Below are 24,309 nucleotides of genomic sequence, written 5' to 3'. Positions count from 1 at the left end.
TAGGAGTACTGTAGGAGTAGTGTAGTGCCTGTAGGAGTACTGTAGGAGTACTGTAGGAGTACTGTAGTGCCTGTAGGAGTACTGTAGGAGTAGTGTAGTGCCTGTAGGAGTACTGTAGGAGTACTGTAGGAGTACTGTAGTGCCTGTAGGAGTACTGTAGTGCCTGTAGGAGTAGTGTAGTGCCTGTAGGAGTACTGTAGTGCCTGTAGGAGTACTGTAGGAGTACTGTAGGAGTACTGTAGTGCCTGTAGGAGTACTGTAGTGCCTGTAGGAGTACTGTAGTGCCTGTAGGAGTACTGTAGTGCCTGTAGGAGTAGTGTAGTGTTATTTCACCAGTAATGAAATCATAATCCTGATATACATCAAACAGTGAAACTATACTAGTGCTGTTAATGTGACCTCAGGCTAACCACTCCTCTCCTCTCCTCCTCTACCTCTCCTCCCTTCTCCCTCTCCCTCTCCCTCCTCTCCCTCCTCTCCTCTCCTCCCTTCTCCCTCTCCCTCCTCTCCCTCCTCTCCTCTCCTCTCATCTCCCTCTCCCCCTCCCTCTCCCCCTCCCTCTCCCCCTCCCTCTCCCCCTCCCTCTCCCTCTCCCTCTCCCTCTCCCTCTACCTCTCCTCTCCTCCTCTACATCTCCTCTCCACTCCTCTCCTCTCCTCCCTTCTCCCTTCTCCCTCTCCACTCCTCTCCCGCAGAGATCGTCGACGGCAACGCTAAAATGACCCTGGGAATGATCTGGACCATAATCCTTCGCTTCGCCATCCAGGACATCTCTGTGGAAGGTACCAGGATGTAGATGTCCTCCTCTGACTTCCTCTTGTTTATAACACATTATAAAGGCTTATTCATGCTTACAACATGTTATAACGCATTATATCCACATGGGTGCAATCCACAGGGGTACTTGGCCTGTCCACAGGGGTACTTGGCCTGTCCACAGGGGTACTTTGCCTGTCCACAGGGGTACTTGGCCTGTCCACAGGGGTGCTTGAGAAGACTCATGAGGCAATAGGCCTACTGGTAAATGGCATAAGAGTGGGTACTTCGGTGGTACCTTGGGCAGAGTAAAATGGGATTGGGGTTACAGTAGGCAGCTCAAATTTACATTCAAATTGAATTAGTAAGTATCAGATGCATTTTGTATTGTTGGCTTTGCATGTATACTAAAACATAAGTTATATACAAGTACTAGAATATAACATGATAGATTAATATATACTGTAGTAATATACCATATAACATGATAGATTAATATATACCGTAGTAATATACCATATAACATGATAGATTACATACCGTAGTAATATACCATATAACATGATAGATTAATATATACCATAGTAATATACCATATAACATGATAGATTAATACATAATGTCATAATATATACCGTAGTAATATACCATATAACATGAAAGATGAATATATACTGTAGTAATATACCATATAACATGATAGATGAATATATACCGTAGTAATATACCATATAACATTAAAGATGAATATATACTGTAGTAATATACCATATAACATGATAGATGAATATATACCGTAGTAATATACCATATAACATTAAAGATGAATATATACTGTAGTAATATACCATATAACATGATAGATGAATATATACTGTAGTAATATACCATATAACATGATAGATGAATATATACCGTAGTAATATACCATATAACATGAGGACATTAGGGCATTCTTCCTGCTGATGTTTTGATTGAATTAACCCAGCCTTTATTATTATTATTATTATTCATTATTATTATTATTCATCATTATTATTATTATTCATTATTATCAATCATTATTAATCATTATTTGTCATTATTATTATTATTCATTATTATTCATCATTATTCATCATTATTATTAATCATTATTCGTCATTATTATTATTCATTATTATTATTCATTATTATGAATCATTATTATCATTATTCGTCATTATTATTCATTATTAATATGATTCATTATTCATCATTATTAATGATTGTTGTTATTATTATTATTATCATTATTCAACATTATTATTCATTATTAATATTAATCATTTCATCATTATTATTGATTGTTGTTATTATTATTTATGATTATTATTCATTATTGTTATTATTATTGTATTTATTATTGTTATTATTCCTTGATATAAAGACATGAGAACTTGAGATATTTCAGATATGAATGATTCCCCGTCTCGTTTTAGATCCCCTACAGCCTCTCCTTTTAAAAACCCCTACAGCCTCTCCTTTTAAAACCCCTACAGCCTCTCCTTTTAAAAACCCCTACAGCCTCTCCTTTTAAAAACCCCTACAGCCTCTCCTTTTAAAACCCCCTACAGCCTCTCCTTTTAAAACCCCTACAGCCTCTCTCTCTTTAAAACCCCCTACAGCCTCTCCTTTTAAAAACCCCTACAGCCTCTCTCTCTTTAAAACCCCCTACAGCCTCTCCTTTTAAAAACCCCTACAGCCTCTCCTTTTAAAACCCCCTACAGCCTCTCCTTTTAAAACCCCCTACAGCCTCTCCTTTTAAAACCCCTACAGCCTCTCCTTTTAAAACCCCTACAGCCTCTCCTTTTAAAACCCCTACAGCCTCTCCTTTTAAAATCCCCTACAGCCTCTCCTTTTAAAAACCCCTACAGCCTCTCCTTTTAAAAACCCCTACAGCCTCTCCTTTTAAAAACCCCTACAGCCTCTCCTTTTAAAAACCCCTACAGCCTCTCCTTTTAAAACCCCCTACAGCCTCTCCTTTTAAAACCCCCTACAGCCTCTCCTTTTAAAACCCCTACAGCCTCTCCTTTTAAAACCCCCAACAGCCTCTCCTTTTAAAACCCCCTACAGCCTCTCCTTTTAAAACTCCCTACAGCCTCTCCTTTTAAAACCCCCTACAGCCTTTCTCTTTTTAAAAACCCCTACAGCCTCTCCTTTTAAAACCCCCTACAGCCTCTCCTTTTAAAAACCCCTACAGCCTCTCCTTTTAAAACCCCCTTAGCCTCTCTTCTTAAAACCCCTATAGCCACTCTTTTTAAAACCCCCTACAGCCTCTCCTTTTCAAACCCCCTACAGCCTCTCCTTTTAAAAACCCCTACAGCCTCTCCTTTTAAAACCCCCTACAGCCTCTCTCTTTGTAAAACCCCCTACAGCCTCTCCTTTTAAAACCCCCCACAGCCTCTCCTTTTAAAACCCCCTACAGCCTTTCCTTTTAAAACCCCCTACAGCCTCTCTCTTTTTAAAACCCCCTACAGCCTCTCCTTTTAAAAACCCCTACAGCCTCTCTCCTTAAACCCCCTACAGCCTCTCCTTTTAAAAACCCCTACAGCCTCTCCTTTTAAAACCCCCTACAGCCTCTCCTTTTAAAACCCCCTACAGCCTCTCCTTTTAAAACCCCCTACAGCCTCTCCTTTTAAAACCCCTACAGCCTCTCCTTTTAAAACCCCCTACAGCCTCTCCTTTTAAAAACCCCTACAGCCTCTCCTTTTCAAAACCCCCTACAGCCTCTCCTTTTAAAACCGCCTACAGCCTCTCCTTTTAAAACCCCCTACAGCCTCTCCTTTTAAAACCCCCTACAGCCTCTCCTTTTAAAACCCCCTACAGCCTCTCCTTTTAAAAACCCCTACAGCCTCTCTCCTTAAACCCCCTACAGCCTCTCCTTTTAAAAACCCCTACAGCCTCTCCTTTTAAAACCCCCTACAGCCTCTCCTTTTAAAACCCCCTACAGCCTCTCCTTTTAAAACCCCCTACAGCCTCTCCTTTTAAAACCCCTACAGCCTCTCCTTTTAAAACCCCCTACAGCCTCTCCTTTTAAAAACCCCTACAGCCTCTCCTTTTCAAAACCCCCTACAGCCTCTCCTTTTAAAACCGCCTACAGCCTCTCCTTTTAAAACCCCCTACAGCCTCTCCTTTTAAAACCCCCTACAGCCTCTCCTTTTAAAACCCCCTACAGCCTCTCCTTTTAAAACCCCCTACAGCCTCTCCTTTTAAAACCCCCTACAGCCTCTCTCTTTGTAAAACCCCCTACAGCCTCTCTCTTTGTAAAACCCCCTACAGCCTCTCTCTTTGTAAAACCCCCTACAGCCTCTCCTTTTAAAAACCCCCTACAGCCTCTCCTTTTAAAAACCCCTACAGCCTCTCCTTTTAAAACCCCCTACAGCCTCTCCTTTTAAACCCCCTACAGCCTCTCCTTTTAAAAACCCCCTACAGCCTCTCCTTTTAAACCCCCCTACAGCCTCTCCTTTTAAACCCCCCTACAGCCTCTCCTTTTAAAACCCCCTACAGCCTCTCTCTTTGTAAAACCCCCTACAGCCTCTCCTTTTAAAAACCCCTACAGCCTCTCCTTTTAAAACCCCCTACAGCCTCTCCTTTTAAAACCCCCTACAGCCTCTCCTTTTAAAACCCCTACAGCCTCTCCTTTTAAAACCCCCTACAGCCTTTCTCTTTTTAAAAACCCCTACAGCCTCTCCTTTTAAAACCCCCTACAGCCTCTCCTTTTAAAAACCCCTACAGCCTCTCCTTTTAAAAACCCCTACAGCCTCTCCTTTTAAAAACCCCTACAGCCTCTCTTCTTAAAACCCCTATAGCCACTCTTTTTAAAACCCCCTACAGCCTCTCCTTTTCAAACCCCCTACAGCCTCTCCTTTTAAAAACCCCTACAGCCTCTCCTTTTAAAACCCCCTACAGCCTTTCTCTTTTTAAAAACCCCTACAGCCTCTCCTTTTAAAACCCCCTACAGCCTCTCCTTTTAAAAACCCCTACAGCCTCTCCTTTTAAAACCCCCTTAGCCTCTCTTCTTAAAACCCCTATAGCCACTCTTTTTAAAACCCCCTACAGCCTCTCCTTTTCAAACCCCCTACAGCCTCTCCTTTTAAAAACCCCTACAGCCTCTCCTTTTAAAACCCCCTACAGCCTCTCTCTTTGTAAAACCCCCTACAGCCTCTCCTTTTAAAACCCCCTACAGCCTCTCCTTTTAAAACCCCCTACAGCCTTTCCTTTTAAAACCCCCTACAGCCTCTCTCTTTTTAAAACCCCCTACAGCCTCTCCTTTTAAAAACCGCTACAGCCTCTCTCCTTAAACCCCCTACAGCCTCTCCTTTTAAAAACCCCTACAGCCTCTCCTTTTAAAACCCCCTACAGCCTCTCCTTTTAAAACCCCCTACAGCCTCTCCTTTTAAAACCCCCTACAGCCTCTCCTTTTAAAACCCCTACAGCCTCTCCTTTTAAAACCCCCTACAGCCTCTCCTTTTAAAAACCCCTACAGCCTCTCCTTTTCAAAACCCCCTACAGCCTCTCCTTTTAAAACCGCCTACAGCCTCTCCTTTTAAAACCCCCTACAGCCTCTCCTTTTAAAACCCCCTACAGCCTCTCCTTTTAAAACCCCCTACAGCCTCTCCTTTTAAAAACCCCTACAGCCTCTCTCCTTAAACCCCCTACAGCCTCTCCTTTTAAAAACCCCTACAGCCTCTCCTTTTAAAACCCCCTACAGCCTCTCCTTTTAAAACCCCCTACAGCCTCTCCTTTTAAAACCCCCTACAGCCTCTCCTTTTAAAACCCCTACAGCCTCTCCTTTTAAAACCCCCTACAGCCTCTCCTTTTAAAAACCCCTACAGCCTCTCCTTTTCAAAACCCCCTACAGCCTCTCCTTTTAAAACCGCCTACAGCCTCTCCTTTTAAAACCCCCTACAGCCTCTCCTTTTAAAACCCCCTACAGCCTCTCCTTTTAAAACCCCCTACAGCCTCTCCTTTTAAAACCCCCTACAGCCTCTCCTTTTAAAACCCCTACAGCCTCTCTCTTTGTAAAACCCCTACAGCCTCTCTCTTTGTAAAACCCCCCTACAGCCTCTCTCTTTGTAAAACCCCCTACAGCCTCTCCTTTTAAAAACCCCCTACAGCCTCTCCTTTTAAAAACCCCTACAGCCTCTCCTTTTAAAACCCCCTACAGCCTCTCCTTTTAAACCCCCTACAGCCTCTCCTTTTAAAAACCCCCTACAGCCTCTCCTTTTAAACCCCCCTACAGCCTCTCCTTTTAAACCCCCCTACAGCCTCTCCTTTTAAAACCCCCTACAGCCTCTCTCTTTGTAAAACCCCCTACAGCCTCTCCTTTTAAAACCCCCTACAGCCTCTCCTTTTAAAACCCCCTACAGCCTCTCCTTTTAAAACCCCCTACAGCCTCTCCTTTTAAAACCCCTACAGCCTCTCCTTTTAAAACCCCCTACAGCCTCTCCTTTTAAAACCCCCTACAGCCTTTCTCTTTTTAAAAACCCCTACAGCCTCTCCTTTTAAAACCCCCTACAGCCTCTCCTTTTAAAAACCCCTACAGCCTCTCCTTTTAAAAACCCCTACAGCCTCTCCTTTTAAAAACCCCTACAGCCTCTCTTCTTAAAACCCCTATAGCCACTCTTTTTAAAACCCCCTACAGCCTCTCCTTTTCAAACCCCCTACAGCCTCTCCTTTTCAAAACCCCTACAGCCTCTCCTTTTAAAACCCCCTACAGCCTCTCTCTTTGTAAAACCCCCTACAGCCTCTCCTTTTAAAACCCCCTACAGCCTCTCTCTTTGTAAAACCCCCTGCAGCCTCTCCTTTTAAAACCCCCTACAGCCTCTCCTTTTAAAACCCCCTACAGCCTCTCCTTTTAAAACCCCCTACAGCCTCTCCTTTTAAAACCCCTACAGCCTCTCCTTTTAAAACCCCCTACAGCCTCTCCTTTTAAAACCCCCTACAGCCTTTCTCCTTTTAAAACCCCCTACAGCCTTTCTCTTTTTAAAAACCCCTACAGCCTCTCCTTTTAAAACCCCCTACAGCCTCTCCTTTTAAAAACCCCTACAGCCTCTCCTTTTAAAAACCCCTACAGCCTCTCTTTTTAAAACCCCCTACAGCCTCTCCTTTTAAAACCCCTACAGCCTCTCCTTTTAAAACCCCCTACAGCCTCTCCTTTTAAAACCCCCTACAGCCTTTCTCTTTTTAAAACCCCCTACAGCCTCTCCTTTTAAAACCCCCTACAGCCTCTCTCTTTTTAAAACCCTCTACAGCCTCTCCTTTTAAAAACCCCTACAGCCTCTCTCCTTAAAACCCCTACAGCCTCTCCTTTTAAAACCCCCTACAGCCTCTCCTTTTAAAACCCCCTACAGCCTCTCCTTTTCAAAACCCCCTACAGCCTCTCCTTTTAAAACCCCCTACAGCCTCTCCTTTTAAAACCCCCTACAGCCTCTCCTTTTAAAACCCCCTACAGCCTCTCCTTTTAAAACCCCCTACAGCCTCTCCTTTTAAAACCCCCTACAGCCTCTCTTTGTAAAACCCCCTACAGCCTCTCCTTTTAAAACCCCCTACAGCCTCTCTTTGTAAAACCCCCCTACAGCCACAAATGTGATTAGTTGTGAACGGGATGCCGTTTGGAACCAATCCTATGTCACAGCACAATTTTAACTAACAAATTTGTCAATGATTTGTTTTTCCGCCTACATCCTCCCTTCTCCTCTCCTCCTCCCCTCTCATCCCATCTCTTCCCTTCTGCTCCTCTCCTCCTCTCCTCCACTCTCTTCCCTTCTGCTCCTCTCCTCCACTCTCCTCCCTTCTGCTCCTCTCCTCCTCTCCTCCACTCTCCTCCCTTCTGCTCCTCTCCTCCTCCTCTCTCCTCCCTTCTGCTCCTCTCCTCCCTTCTGCTCCTCTCCTCCCTTCTGCTCCTCTCCTCCCTTCTGCTCCTCTCCTCCCTTCTGCTCCTCTCCTCCCTTCTGCTCCTCTCCTCCCTTCTGCTCCTCTCCTCCCTTCTGCTCCTCTCCTCCCTTCTGCTCCTCTCCTTCCTTCTCTTCCCCTCTCCTATCCCCCCTTCTTCTCTTCCCCTCTCCTCCTCCCTTCTGCTCCTCTCCTCCCTTCTCTTCCCCTCTCCTATCCTCCCTTCTCTTCCCCTCTCCTCCTCCCTTCTGCTCCTCTCCTCCCTTCTGCTCCTCTCCTCCCTTCCTCTCTCTTTTCCTCTCCTACCTACAGAAACATCAGCCAAAGAGGGTCTTCTTCTGTGGTGCCAGAGGAAGACTGCTCCCTACAAGAATGTCAACATTCAGAACTTTCACATTAGGTAATAGAAGAACCCAAGGTCTCTATGAACCCGGCTTTATGAACACCAGTCCTGACTCAGAGGCTGGTACATCAGAGTGTTAGAGCTCGTAGTTGTTTTAATGAGGACCTGATGGCACACGAATGTAGCTCATCTATCAGTCCATATAGGGTAGATTCTCTGACATGGCAATGCCTTCTGGAAGGATGGACAGGGAGAGAAGGTCAAAGTGAATTTAAATAGTGTGTAGGTTTAGGGATTCCTCAGTGCTGCTCTATAGCCACATGGTTTGGTGTGTTATGATTCATCCAAATGTTCTCTCATCTCTCTGTCTCTCTCTCAGCTGGAAAGATGGGTTGGGATTCTGTGCTCTCATTCACAGACACCGTCCAGAGCTCATTGACTATGGCAAACTGCGCAAGGTGAGGCTACTGCTACTGCTTTACCTTAGCAGTCTTTCCACCACTAATGCAAATCACGTCTAACGAGGTGGAAATGATCCTCTGTTTTTCCTCTCCTAATAACACGTCTGTATCGGGTCACAAGGCCAGACACAGATGCAGACACGGGAGGCAGATGGTTTTTGATATTTATTGTAATCCAAAAGGGAGGAGGCAAGAGAATGGTTGTGGACGGGCAGAAGGTCAAAACCAGTTCAGAGTTCAGGAGGGACCGAAGGGCAGGCAGGTTCGAGGTCAGGGCAGGCAGACTGGTCAGGCAGGTGGGTATAGAGTCCAGAAACAGGCAAGGGTCAAAAGGAGGACGAGCAAAAGAGAGAATAGAAAAGGAGCACGGGGAAAAACACGCTGACTTGACAGACAAGACGAACTGGCACAGAGAGACAGGAAACACAGGGTTAAATACACTGGTACAGAGAGACAGGAAACACAGGGTTAAATACACTGGTACAGAGAGACAGGAAACACAGGGTTAAATACACTGGTACAGAGAGACAGGAAACACAGGGTTAAATACACTGGTACAGAGAGACAGGAAACACAGGGTTAAATACACTGGTACAGAGAGACAGGAAACACAGGGTTAAATACACTGGTACAGAGAGACAGGAAACACAGGGTTAAATACACTGGTACAGAGAGACAGGAAACACAGGGATAAATACACTGGTACAGAGAGACAGGAAACACAGGGTTAAATACACTGGTACAGAGAGACAGGAAACACAGGGATAAATACACTGGTACAGAGAGACAGGAAACACAGGGTTAAATACACTGGTACAGAGAGACAGGAAACACAGGGATGAATACACTGGCACAGAGAGACAGGAAACACAGGGATAAATACACTGGTACAGAGAGACAGGAAACACAGGGTTAAATACACTGGTACAGAGAGACAGGAAACACAGGGATGAATACACTGGCACAGAGAGACAGGAAACACAGGGATAAATACACTGGTACAGAGAGACAGGAAACACAGGGTTAAATACACTGGTACAGAGAGACAGGAAACACAGGGATACATACACTGGTACAGAGAGACAGGAAACACAGGGATGAATACACTGGCACAGAGAGACAGGAAACACAGGGATAAATACACTGGCACAGAGAGACAGGAAACACAGGGATAAATACACTGGCACAGAGAGACAGGAAACACAGGGTTAAATACACTGGCACAGAGAGACAGGAAACACAGGGTTAAATACCCTGGCACAGAGAGACAGGAAACACAGGGTTAAATACACTGGCACAGAGAGACAGGAAACACAGGGTTAAATACACTGGTACAGAGAGACAGGAAACACAGGGTTAAATACACTGGCACAGAGAGACAGGAAACACAGGGTTAAATACACTGGTACAGAGAGACAGGAAACACAGGGTTAAATACACTGGCACAGAGAGACAGGAAACACAGGGTTAAATACACTGGTACAGAGAGACAGGAAACACAGGGTTAAATACACTGGTACAGAGAGACAGGAAACACAGGGTTAAATACACTGGCACAGAGACAGGAAACACAGGGTTAAATACACTGGTACAGAGAGACAGGAAACACAGGGATAAATACACTGGTACAGTGAGACAGGAAACACAGGGATAAATACACTGGTACAGAGAGACAGGAAACACAGGGTTAAATACACTGGTACAGAGAGACAGGAAACACAGGGATAAATACACTGGTACAGAGAGACAGGAAACACATGGATAAATACACTGGTACAGAGAGACAGGAAACACAGGGATAAATACACTGGTACAGAGAGACAGGAAACACAGGGATAAATACACTGGTACAGAGAGACAGGAAACACAGGGATAAATACACTGGTACAGAGAGACAGGAAACACAGGGATAAATACACTGGTACAGAGAGACAGGAAACACATGGATAAATACACTGGCACAGAGAGACAGGAAACACATCGATAAATACACTGGTACAGAGAGACAGGAAACACAGGGATAAATACACTGGCACAGAGAGACAGGAAACACAGGGATAAATACACTGGTACAGAGAGACAGGAAACACAGGGATAAATACACTGGCACAGAGAGACAGGAAACACAGGGATAAATACACTGGTACAGAGAGACAGGAAACACAGGGATACATACACTGGTACAGAGAGACAGGAAACACAGGGATACATACACTGGTAGAGAGAGACAGGAAACACAGGGATAAATACACTGGTACAGAGAGACAGGAAACACAGGGTTAAATACACTGGTACAGAGAGACAGGAAACACAGGGATGAATAAACTGGCACAGAGAGACAGGAAACACAGGGTTAAATACACTGGTACAGAGAGACAGGAAACACAGGGATGAATACACTGGTACAGAGAGACAGGAAACACAGGGATGAATACACTGGTACAGAGAGACAGGAAACACAGATAAATATACTGGTACAGAGAGACAGGAAACACAGATAAATATACTGGTACAGAGAGACAGGAAACACAGGGATAAATACACTGGCACAGAGAGACAGGAAACACAGGGATAAATACCCTGGCACAGAGAGACAGGAAACACAGGGATACATACACTGGTAGAGAGAGACAGGAAACACAGGGATAAATACACTGGTACAGAGAGACAGGAAACACAGGGATAAATACACTGGCACAGAGAGACAGGAAACACAGGGTTAAATACACTGGTACAGAGAGACAGGAAACACATGGATACATACACTGGTAGAGAGAGACAGGAAACACAGGGATAAATACACTGGTACAGAGAGACAGGAAACACAGGGTTAAATACACTGGTACAGAGAGACAGGAAACACAGGGTTAAATACACTGGTACAGAGAGACAGGAAACACAGGGTTAAAATCACTGGTACAGAGAGACAGGAAACACAGGGATAAATACACTGGCACAGAGAGACAGGAAACACAGGGTTAAATACACTGGCACAGAGAGACAGGAAACACAGGGATAAATACACTGGTACAGAGAGACAGGAAACACATGGATACATACACTGGTAGAGAGAGACAGGAAACACAGGGATAAATACACTGGTACCGAGAGACAGGAAACACAGGGTTAAATACACTGGCACAGAGAGACAGGAAACACAGGGATAAATACCCTGGCACAGAGAGACAGGAAACACAGGGTTAAATACACTGGTACAGAGAGACAGGAAACACAGGGATAAATACACTGGCACAGAGAGACAGGAAACACAGGGATAAATACACTGGTGCAGAGAGACAGGAAACACAGGGATAAATACATTGGAGAAAATAAGCGACACCTGGAAGGGGTGGAGACAATCACAGGAACAGGTGAAACCAATCAGGGCGTGACAGTATGTCTACCGGTCTATGTACCTGTCTCTCTGCCTACATGTCTGCCTGTCTGTCTGCCTACATGTCTGCCTGTCTGTCTGCCTACATGTCTGCCTGTCTGCCTGCCTACATGTCTACCTGTCTGTCTGCCTACATGTCTACCTGTCTCTCTGCCTACATGTCTGCCTGTCTCTCTGCCTACATGTCTGTCTGTCCGTGAGGGCGGACTGTCTGTCTGTCTGTATTCCTCCTCCTCTCACCTGTAGGATGACCCCTGACCTCTCTCTCTCCACTTACTTGCAGGATGACCCCATGACCAACCTGAACACAGCCTTCGACGTGGCAGAGAAGTACCTGGATATCCCCAAGATGTTGGACGCTGAGGGTAAGACCAGGAGGGTCAAGGGTCAAGGAAATGTTTCCCAAACCTGGTCCTGGGGACCCAACCCGTTTATTATTTGAATCGGGTGTTAGTGCTCGGGCCAAAACGAACATGTGCACTCCTTTGGGTCCACAGAACCAGGATGAAGAAACACTGGGCTAAGCAGACGGAAGTGGAGACTGACATTCATTAAAAATGACCTTAACAGTGTTGTTTGGTGTTTAACTAGATACAAATGCAGCTGGCACCCTATTCCCTATTAAGTACACTACTTTTGACCAGCTTTGGTGAAGAGTAGTGCACTATATAGGGAATAGGGTCCCTTTAGGGATGCAACCATTGTCTTTTTTTCAGTGGTATTTGTTTATACCAAGACATTTTGACCCCACAGAGGTTGTCTGGTCCTCTCATTTTGACCCCACAGAGGTTGTCTGGTCCTCTCATTTTGAGCCCACAGAGGTTGTCTGGTCCTCTCATTTTGACCCCACAGAGGTTGTCTGGTCCTCTCATTTTGACCCCACAGAGGTTGTCTGGTCCTCTCATTTTGAGCCCACAGAGGTTGTCTGGTCCTCGCATTTTGACCCCACAGAGGTTGTCTGGTCCTCTCATTTTGACCCCGCAGAGGTTGTCTGGTCCTCTCATTTTGACCCCACAGAGGTTGTCTGGTCCTCTCATTTTGACCCCACAGAGGTTGTCTGGTCCTCTCATTTTGACCCCACAGAGGTTGTCTGGTCCTCTCATTTTGACCCCGCAGAAAGGTTGTCTGGTCCTCTCATTTTGACCCCACAGAGGTTGTCTGGTCCTCTCGTTTTGACCCCACAGAGGTTGTCTGGTCCTCTCATTTTGACCCCACAGAGGTTGTCTGGTCCTCTCGTTTTGACCCCACAGAGGTTGTCTGGTCCTCTCATTTTGACCCCACAGAGGTTGTCTGGTCCTCTCGTTTTGACCCCACAGAGGTTGTCTGGTCCTCTTATTTTTCAGGAAACTGAACAGAGGAATACAGTCAGATGACAGACTGCTCTCTCTCTTCTGTTCCTCTTGCCTTGTCTCAGTGTCCCATTTTAAACTTGTTATCTCTGTACATAAATATACATGTCATAGAGGGTTAGAGAGAGTGCGAGTGCGTATGTGTGCGTGCGAGTGTTTGCGTGTTTGAGTGGTTTTTTTTTCTAGAATTTTCCCTTGATTTAGCAGCCTGTCTGGAGTGACCCAAAGTGGTGTTTCTCTTCCTGGATATTATTATCCTGTTTATCAAGCTGTCATCATGTCATCGTGGGGTGGAGGTTCTTTACCATAAAGTTGGATAGAGCAGGAGATCTCAAAAAAATAATCAGAACACTCATTTTAAAAAATTAAAATTTAAAAAATGTAAAATCATAATTCCACTTTGACTTTACCAGGTATTATTGTGTGTAGACCAGTGACACAAATCTAATCTTAAAACATTTTAAATTCACGCTGTAACACAATGTGGGAAAGGTCAAGAGGGTGTATGAATAGTTTCTGAAGGCTCTTCTGTCACTGAAGCTATTATAATGCAAAGATCCGCCCTCTATTTTAACTCTATGGTCTTGACTCATTTTGTCTGTTGTGTAGTATAGTGTATATAGAGAATAGGGTGTGTTTACCATTCACCCCCAGTCTTTACGACATGTCATTTATCTGTTGTGTTTAACATGATCATTACCATACCCCCCTCTCCTCCTTCCTCCACCCCCCCCCCCATCCACCCTCTCTCTCCACAGACATCGTAGGCACAGCCCGCCCAGATGAAAAAGCCATCATGACCTACGTGTCTAGCTTCTACCACGCATTCTCTGGCGCTCAGAAGGTATCCCAGGATGCAACACTCCCCCTCTTCCTCACCTCTTCCTCACCCCTCCCTCCCCCTCCTCCTCACATCTCATCCTCCTCCTCACATCTCATCCTCCTCCTCACATCTCATCCTCCTCCTCACCACCTCCTGGTTGTTTGGTTCCTGCTCCTCTATCTGTCCTCTAACACTAACCATATTCTCTCTCTGCAGCTGCACCGCCCCACCCCCGCACAACAGGGGGGAACCACTCACGCTCTTCCTCCTCTCTCCGTATTGGTTCACAGTTTCCCACTTTCCAAATGCATGATGGGAAAATAAATAGTCTCTCTGTTGCTACAACAGGCATCAGTCAGACAGACCAGTCTACCACAACTAACTCAACTCCTAGTACACAACGAACTCAACTCCTAGTACACAACGAACTCAACTCCTAGTACACAACGAACTCAACTCCTAGTACACAACGAACTCAACTCCTAGTACACAACGAACTCAACTCCTAGTACACAACTAACTCAACATGTAATTGTTTGATTGGATTCATCACTTTATGTAGCGAGGGAGAGGGGGGAAGGGGGCTCCTTAACCTCAACTACCGCCAATGTGTACTTGGTCACCTTTGAGTTGAATGGGTCAGCGAGGGAGGGAGGGGGGAAGGGGGCTCCTTAGTTATGTGTAGTGTGTAGTTATATAAGGACCAGAACTAAAGAAGAAGAAGAGTTGTGTAGTTATATAAGGGCCAGAACTAAAGAAGAAGAGTTGTGTAGTTATATAAGGACCAGAACTAAAGAAGAAGAAGAGTTGTGTAGTTATATAAGGACCAGAACTAAAGAAGAAGAAGAGTTGTGTAGTTATATAAGGGCCAGAACTAAAGAAGAAGAGTTGTGTAGTTATATAAGGACCAGAACTAAAGAAGAAGAGTTGTGTAGTTATATAAGGACCAGAACTAAAGAAGAAGAGTTGTGTAGTTATATAAGGACCAGAACTAAAGAAGAAGAAGAGTTGTGTAGTTATATAAGGACCAGAACTAAAGAAGAAGAAGAGTTGTGTCGTTATATAAGGGCCAGAACTAAAGAAGAAGAGTTGTGTAGTTATATAAGGGCCAGAACTAAAGAAGAAGAGTTGTGTAGTTATATAAGGACTAATTTCACTGGAGAGGTCCATAACTAAAGAAGAAGAGTTGTGTAGTTATATAAGGACCAGAACTAAAGAAGAAGAGTTGTGTAGTTATATAAGGACCAGAACTAAAGAAGAAGAGTTGTGTAGTTATATAAGGGCCAGAACTAAAGAAGAAGAGTTGTGTAGTTATATAAGGACTAATTTCACTGAGAGGTCCATAACTAAAGAAGAAGAGTTGTGTAGTTATATAAGGACCAGAACTAAAGAAGAAGAGTTGTGTAGTTATATAAGGACCAGAACTAAAGAAGAAGAGTTGTGTAGTTATATAAGGGCCAGAACTAAAGAAGAAGAGTTGTGTAGTTATATAAGGACTAATTTCACTGGAGAGGTCCATAACTAAAGAAGAAGAGTTGTGTAGTTATATAAGGGCCAGAACTAAAGAAGAAGAGTTGTGTAGTTATATAAGGACCAGAACTAAAGAAGAAGAGTTGTGTAGTTATATAAGGACCAGAACTAAAGAAGAAGAGTTGTGTAGTTATATAAGGGCCAGAACTAAAGAAGAAGGGTTGTGTAGTGATATAAGGACTAATTTCACTGGAGAGGTCCATAACTAAAGAAGAAGAGTTGTGTAGTTATATAAGGACTAATTTCACTGGAGAGGTCCAGAACTAAAGAAGAAGAGTTGTGTAGTTATATAAGGACTAATTTCACTGGAGAGGTCCAGAACTAAATAAGAAGAGTTGTGTAGTTATATAAGGACTAATTTCACTGGAGAGGTCCAGAACTAAAGAAGAAGAGTTGTGTAGTTATATAAGGACTAATTTCACTGGAGAGGTCCAGAACTAAAGAAGAAGAGTTGTGTAGTTATATAAGGGCCAGAACTAAAGAAGAAGAGTTGTGTAGTTATATAAGGACCAGAACTAAAGAAGAAGAGTTGTGTAGTTATATAAGGACCAGAACTAAAGAAGAAGAGTTGTGTAGTTATATAAGGGCCAGAACTAAAGAAGAAGAGTTGTGTAGTTATATAAGGACTAATTTCACTGGAGAGGTCCATAACTAAAGAAGAAGAGTTGTGTAGTTATATAAGGACTAATTTCACTGGAGAGGTCCAGAACTAAAGAAGAAGAGTTGTGTAGTTATATAAGGGCCAGAACTAAAGAAGAAGAGTTGTGTAGTTATATAAGGACCAGAACTAAAGAAGAAGAGTTGTGTAGTTATATAAGGACCAGAACTAAAGAAGAAGAGTTGTGTAGTTATATAAGGGCCAGAACTAAAGAAGAAGGGTTGTGTAGTGATATAAGGACTAATTTCACTGGAGAGGTCCATAACTAAAGAAGAAGAGTTGTGTAGTTATATAAGGACTAATTTCACTGGAGAGGTCCAGAACTAAAGAAGAAGAGTTGTGTAGTTATATAAGGACTAATTTCACTGGAGAGGTCCAGAACTAAATAAGAAGAGTTGTGTAGTTATATAAGGACTAATTTCACTGGAGAGGTCCAGAACTAAAGAAGAAGAGTTGTGTAGTTATATAAGGACTAATTTCACTGGAGAGGTCCAGAACTAAAGAAGAAGAGTTGTGTAGTTATATAAGGGCCAGAACTAAAGAAGAAGAGTTGTGTAGTTATATAAGGACCAGAACTAAAGAAGAAGAGTTGTGTAGTTATATAAGGGCCAGAACTAAAGAAGAAGAGTTGTGTAGTTATATAAGGACCAGAACTAAAGAAGAAGGGTTGTGTAGTTATATAAGGACTAATTTCACTGGAGAGGTCCAGAACTAAAGAAGAAGAGTTGTGTAGTTATATAAGGGCCAGAACTAAAGAAGAAGAGTTGTGTAGTTATATAAGGACCAGAACTAAAGAAGAAGGGTTGTGTAGTTATATAAGGACTAATTTCACTGGAGCGGTCCATAACTAAAGAGCACATTGCAGCAGCCAGGCAGCAGAGAGACCAGCTGTGTTTAAAAGACAGGGTGGGAAAAAAAATCTCTCCATTTATAATTGGAAGAGAGGATTCAGACACTGCCTCCCTTTTATTATGGCATGTAGAAGAAGGGGAAGAATGGGGTGAAGATGAAGAGTATGAGCAGTATATAGTGACCCTCACATTACCTCACGTAGCTCAGATTACTGTATAAAGAAGGCTACATCAGACAAATTCACACTATCAACAAGTATGACGAATACAGTCAGAAATATTACTAAACGTGGACGAGCCAACTCCTACCCACCTGTTTAGTGGTGACACCAGGAGTACTAGCCATTGGGACTTTAACAGCTAAACCGCCAATAGAATCCAAACAGACAGATAAACTAACAAACCAACCAACCTGGTCAGACTGGTGCCTGTTGTCTCCTCTCTCCCTGGTGTCTGACAACCTGGTCAGACTGGTGCCTGTTGTCTCCTCTCTCCCTGGTGTCTGACAACCTGGTCAGACTGGTGCCTGTTGTCTCCTCTCTCCCTGGTGTCTGACAAGCTGGTCAGACTGGTGCCTGTTGGCTCACACTTTTACTCTGCGCTTCTCTCTTTTTTTTCCATCTCTCCTTCCCTCTCCCCTTCTCCTCCTCCCTTTGTTCCCTGGGCAGACATCGTTAGCACGTTGAGGCCGGATGAGAAGGCCGTCATGACTTATGTGTCGTGTTACTACCACGCCTTCTCAGGCAAGCAGAAGGTACAGTACCACAGTGTTACTACCACGCCTTCTCAGGCAAGCAGAAGGTACTGTACCACAGTGTTACTACCAGGCCTTCTCAGGCAAGCAGAAGGTACAGTACCACAGTGTTACTACCAGGCCTTCTCAGGCAAGCAGAAGGTACAGTACCACAGTGTTACTACCACGCTTTCTCAGGCAAGCAGATGGTACTGTACCACAGTGTTACTACCAGGCCTTCTCAGGCAAGCAGAAGGTACAGTACCACAGTGTTACTACCAGGCCTTCTCAGGCAAGCAGAAGGTACAGTACCACAGTGTTACTACCAGGCCTTCTCAGGCAAGCAGAAGGTACAGTACCACAGTGTTACTACCAGGCCTTCTCAGGCAAGCAGAAGGTACAGTACCACAGTGTTACTACCAGGCCTTCTCAGGCAAGCAGAAGGTACAGTACCACAGTGTTACTACCAGGCTTTCTCAGGCAAGCAGAAGGTGAGCGCCTCCCTCTAGTCTCTAGTCCTCCTGTACCACTAGAGACCAAAATAGTCCTGTACCACTAGAGACCATAATAGTCCTATACCACTACACCACCATACAATAGTCCTATACCACTATACCACCATACAATAGTCCTATACCACTAGAGACCAAAATAGTCCTGTACCACTATACCACCATACAATAGTCCTATACCACTATACCACCATACAATAGTCCTATACCACTATACCACCATACAATAGTCCTATACCACTATACCACCATACAATAGTCCTATACCACTATACCACCATACAATAGTCCTATACCACTATACCACCATACAATAGTCCTATACCACTATACCACCATACAATAGTCCTGTACCACCATACAATAGTCCTATACCACTATACCACCATACAATAGTCCTATACCACTATACCACCATACAATAGTCCTGTACCACCATACAATAGTCCTATACCACTATACCACCATACAATAGTCCTATACCACTATACCACCATACAATAGTCCTGTACCACCATACAATAGTCCTATACCACTATACCACCATACGATAGTCCTATACCACTACACCACCATACAATAGTCCTATACCACTACACCACCATACAATAGTCCTATACCACTAGAGACCATAATAGTCCTATACCACTAGACCACCATACAATAGTCCTATACCACTAGACCACCATACAATAGTCCTATACCACTAGACCACCATACAATAGTCCTATACCACTACACCACCATACAATAGTCCTATACCACTATACCACCATACAATAGTCCTATACCACTACACCACCATACAATAGTCCTATACCACTACACCACCATACAATAGTCCTATACCACTAGAGACCATAATAGTCCTATACCACTAGACCACCATACAATAGTCCTATACCACTACACCACCATACAATAGTCCTATACCACCATACCATAGTCCTATACCACTAGACCACCATACAATAGTCCTATACCACTAGAGACCATAATAGTGCTATACCACTATACCACCATACAATAGTCCTATACCACCATACAATAGTCCTATACCACTAGAGACCATAATAGTGCTATACCACTACACCACCATACAATAGTCCTATACCACTAGAGACCATAATAGTCCTATACCACTAGAGACCATAATAGTTCTATACCACTAGATCCCCATACCATAGTCCTAGACCACCATACCATGGTCCTATACCACTAGATCCCCATACCATAGTCCTAGACCACCATACCATAGTCCTATACCACTAGATCCCCATACCATAGTCCTATACCACTAGACCACCATACAGTAGTCCTATACCACTAGAGACCATAATAGTCCTATACCACTAGACCCCCATACCATAGTCCTAGACCACCATACCATGTACCACTAGAGACCATAATAGTCCAGTACCACTAGAGACCATAATAGTCCTATACCACTAGACCACCATACCATAGTCCTATACTACTAGACCCCCATACAATAGTCCTATACCACTAGATCCCCATACCATAGACCTATACAACTAGATCCCCATACCATAGTCCTATACCACTAGATCCCCATACCATAGTCCTATACCACTAGATCCCCATACCATAGTTCTATACCACCATACCATAGGGATCACGCTGTATGGAAGTGAAATATGTTTGCGTGTGGTCAGGGGTGTGTTCATTCCGCCGACTCTATTGAAAAACATTGAATCTCCTCAATGACAGGCCATGCATGGATCAGCATGGTACCTGAGTGTCCTCAATGACAGGCCATGGATCAGCATGGTACTGGAGTGTCCTCAATGACAGGCCATGGATCAGCATGGTACTGGAGTGTCGTCAATGACAGGCCATGGAACAGCATGGTACCGGAGTGTCCTCAATCATGGATCAGCATGGTACCTGAGTGTCCTCAATGACAGGCCATGGAACAGCATGGTACCGGAGTGTCCTCAATCATGGATCAGCATGGTACCTGAGTGTCCTCAATGAAAGGCCATGGATCAGCATGGTACTGGAGTGTCCTCAATGACAGGCCATGGATCAGCATGGTACCGGAGTGTCCTCAATGACAAGGCCATGGAACAGCATGGTACCGGAGTGTCCTCAATCATGGATCAGCATGGTACCTGAGTGTCCTCAATGACAGGCCATGGATCAGCATGGTACCGGAGTGTCCTCAATGACAGGCCATGGATCAGCATGGTACCGGAGTGTCCTCAATGACAGGCCATGGATCAGCATGGTACCGGAGTGTCCTCAATGACAGGCCATGGATCAGCATGGTACTGGAGTGTCCTCAATGACAGGCCATGGATCAGCATGGTACCGGAGTGTCCTCAATGACAGGCCATGGATCAGCATGGTACTGGAGTGTCCTCAATGACAGGCCATGGAACAGCATGGTACCGGAGTGTCCTCAATGACAGGCCATGGATCAGCATGGTACCGGAGTGTCCTCAATCATGGATCAGCATGGTACCTGAGTGTCCTCAATGACAGGCCATGGATCAGCATGGTACCGGAGTGTCCTCAATGACAGGCCATGGATCAGCATGGTACCTGAGTGTCCTCAATGACAGGCCATGGATCAGCATGGTACCGGAGTGTCCTCAATGACAGGCCATGGATCAGCATGGTACCGGAGTGTCCTCAATGACAGGCCATGGATCAGCATGGTACCGGAGTGTCCTCAATGACAGGCCATGGATCAGCATGGTACCTGAGTGTCCTCAACCATGGATCAGCATGGTACCTGAGTGTCCTCAATCATGGATCAGCATGGCGTCGGAGCCGGTGTAGTAGGATTCAATCTTAGTCCTATATTTATGTTATTCTTGTTTGATGGTTTATTTCAGGGCATGGCGGGATTTCTTATAAGCGTCTGGGTTAGAGGCCCGCTCCTTGAAAGCGGCAGCTCTACCCTTTAGCTCAGTGCGGATATTGCCGGTAATCCATGGCTTCTGGTTGGGTTATGTACGTACGGTCACTGTGGGGACAACGTCATCGGAAATAGTTGTAGATGATCCACAACATAGGGTCTGCTACTAGTAGCTACCAAGTAACAAAATGACCCATACATACAGCGTTAACATAGTATACCATAAACCAACAAAAAAATTATCAAAGTTCAGAAATGAACAGGCTACGTGAGAAAAAGAGATACAATTGAATATGTGCTACGTTATCCAAAGGCCCTTGCGTATGATGTTGATGTCAGGCTTGCACGTAAGTGTCAATCATTTAAGTCCATATGATCGAAACTTAAGTCTTCATATAAAGTAGTCCCGATGATGCTTCTCGGTGTTGCAGGATGAATGAACAAGGTCCCGGTGCTTCTCGGTGGTGCAGGATGAATGAACAAGGTCCCGATGATGCTTCTCGGTGGTGCAGGATGAATGAACAAGGTCCCGATGCTTCTCGGTGGTGCAGGATGAATGAACAAGGTCCCGATGCTTCTCGGTGGTGCAGGATGAATGAACAAGGTCCCGATGCTTCTCGGTGGTGCAGGATGAATGAACAAGGTCCCGATGCTTCTCGGTGGTGCAGGATGAATGAACAAGGTCCCGATGCTTCTCGGTGGTGCAGGATGAATGAACAAGGTCCCGGTGTGTCCGTTGACATGGAGCTGAACATTTTCACAGCATTTTACAAGGTTTTATGTAATCCAATGGAAGCGAATTATCAACATAACAAAAATCAACTTAAACATGAAGTCCAACGTTGAACGGACAGCTATCTCGCCTGTCATATAGAAGAAACTGAGCTAAGTGATGAGCACATACAGGCTACAAATAATATAAGGAAACTTTGAGTGGGCTAGCTGCCATATTATTCACTTAGCTGTTATGCTAGCTGCAGTACTACAGTAGCAGCTAATACATTAGCTAATGTTAGTTAGCTTGCCAACAGTCACATAATCGAAGGTGGTTTAATTCTCCGTAGTCCAGAGTGGTGGTAAACTTGACAGCGGCAACATGACTAGGAATAAGATTCACGCTGGATGAACGCCTCGGCTTGAGAGGGAGATTCAGACCCGTGTGACCGTCCATTGTAAGTCAGCTGTAGTTTAGCTGGGAAGGCTATTCCATAGGCAATGTTGAGGGACCTGGCGTTTGACCCCATCGTAGCCATTTCTTTTTCAGTGCAGGTCTGCGGATAGGTCAGAGAAGGGCATGATCTCTTGGTCCCCGTACATCACCTTGCCCATAGCCCTGACTTTCCGCCTCACTCGGACTTGTCTGAAAAGTTGAGAAACTTCATGATAAGGACTCGAGGAGAGGGGTGGCCGGAAGGAGCCGGAAGCAGACGGGCTCTTTCAATGCGTAGGGGGTCCAGGAAAGTTGTCCATGCCTAATGCCTCGGGAAGGCATCTCTGGAGAAATGCAACTGCGTCACAATTTTTCACTTTTTTGGGTAGATTAACCAGTCTCGATTTTGACCTGTGGTGGCTCTTTAGCGAGTTTAGTTTTGAAGTAAGATCCGCCACCTGTTTTCCAACTTTTCGGGGGAGAGTTAGATATATAGACAGGGAGGGGGAGAGAGAGTTAGATATCTAGACAGAGAGGGGGAGAGTTAGATATCTAGACAGAGAGGGGGAGAGTTAGATATCTAGACAGAGAGGGGAGAGAGTTAGATATCTAGACAGGGAGGGGGAGAGAGAGTTAGATATCTAGACAGGAGGGGGAGAGAGAGTTAGATATCTAGACAGGGAGGGGGAGAGAGAGTTAGATATCTAGACAGGGAGGGGAGAGAGAGTTAGGTATCTAGAGAGAGGGGGAGAGAGTTAGGTATCTAGAGAGAGGGGGAGAGAGTTAGGTATCTAGAGAGAGGGGGAGAGAGAGTTGGGTATCTAGAGAGAGTTGGGTATCTAGAGAGAGGGGGAGAGAGAGTTGGGTATCTAGAGAGAGGGGGAGAGAGAGTTGGGTATCTAGAGAGGGGGAGAGAGTTGGGTATCTAGAGAGAGGGGAAGAGAGAGTTGGGTATCTAGAGGGGAGAGAGAGTTGGGTATCTAGAGAGGGGGAGAGAGAGTTGGGTATCTAGAGAGAGGGGGAGAGAGAGTTGGGTATCTAGAGAGAGGGGGAGAGAGTTGGGTATCTAGAGAGAGGAGAGAGTTGGGTATCTAGAGAGAGGGGGAGAGAGTTAGATATCTAGACAGAGAGGGGGAGAGCGAGTTAGATATCTAGAGGGGGGAGAGCGAGTTAGATATCTAGAGGGAGAGCGAGTTAGATATCTAGAGGAGAGCGAGTTAGATATCTAGAGGGGAGAGCGAGTTAGATATCTAGAGGGGAGAGCGAGTTAGATATCTAGAGGGGAGAGGCGAGTTAGATATCTAGAGGGGGAGAGCGAGTTAGATATCTAGAGGGGGAGAGCGAGTTAGATATCTAGAGGGGGAGAGCGAGTTAGATATCTAGAGGGGGAGAGCGAGTTAGATATCTAGAGGGGGAGAGCGAGTTAGATATCTAGAGGGGGAGAGCGAGTTAGATATCTAGAGGGGGAGAGCGAGTTAGATATCTAGAGGGGGAGAGCGAGTTAGATATCTAGAGAGAGGGGGAGAGCGTGTTAGGTATCTAGAGAGAGGGGGAGAGCGTGTTAGGTATCTAGAGAGAGGGGGAGAGAGAGTTAGGTATCTAGAGAGAGGGGGAGAGAGAGTTAGGTATCTAGAGAGGGGGAGAGAGTTAGGTATCTAGACAGAGAGGGGGAGAGAGAGTTAGATATCTAGACAGAGAGGGGGAGAGAGAGTTAGGTATCTAGACAGAGAGGGGGAGAGAGAGTTAGGTATCTAGAGAGAGGGGGAGAGAGAGTTAGATATCTAGAGAGAGGGGGAGAGAGAGTTAGATATCTAGACAGAGAGCGAGTTAGATATCTAGAGGGGGAGAGCGAGTTAGATATCTAGAGGGAGAGCCAGTTAGATATCTAGAGGGGGGAGAGCGAGTTAGATATCTAGAGGGGAGAGCGAGTTAGATATCTAGAGGGGA

At 44.8% G+C, this 24,309-nt stretch overlaps 1 protein-coding gene across 1 annotated transcript; it reads left to right on the top strand.

The window, feature by feature from the left end:
• Positions 1-695: 695 nt before the first annotated feature.
• Positions 696-14,062, top strand: LOC135534150 (alpha-actinin-1-like; the record flags this gene model as incomplete). The annotated part of the gene is made up of 5 exons (XM_064961268.1): positions 696-782; positions 7,984-8,071; positions 8,394-8,472; positions 12,153-12,234; positions 13,977-14,062. Coding segments are annotated over 5 exons (422 nt in total), but the record flags the coding sequence as incomplete, so codon positions are not given.
• Between the last annotated feature and the right edge of the window lie 10,247 nt (positions 14,063-24,309).

Source organism: Oncorhynchus masou, unplaced genomic scaffold (assembly GCF_036934945.1).
Source record: "Oncorhynchus masou masou isolate Uvic2021 unplaced genomic scaffold, UVic_Omas_1.1 unplaced_scaffold_3076, whole genome shotgun sequence".
NCBI lineage: Eukaryota > Metazoa > Chordata > Actinopteri > Salmoniformes > Salmonidae > Oncorhynchus > Oncorhynchus masou.
Note: the sequence above shows the minus strand (reverse complement) of the source record. Positions and strands in the feature narration are given on the sequence as shown.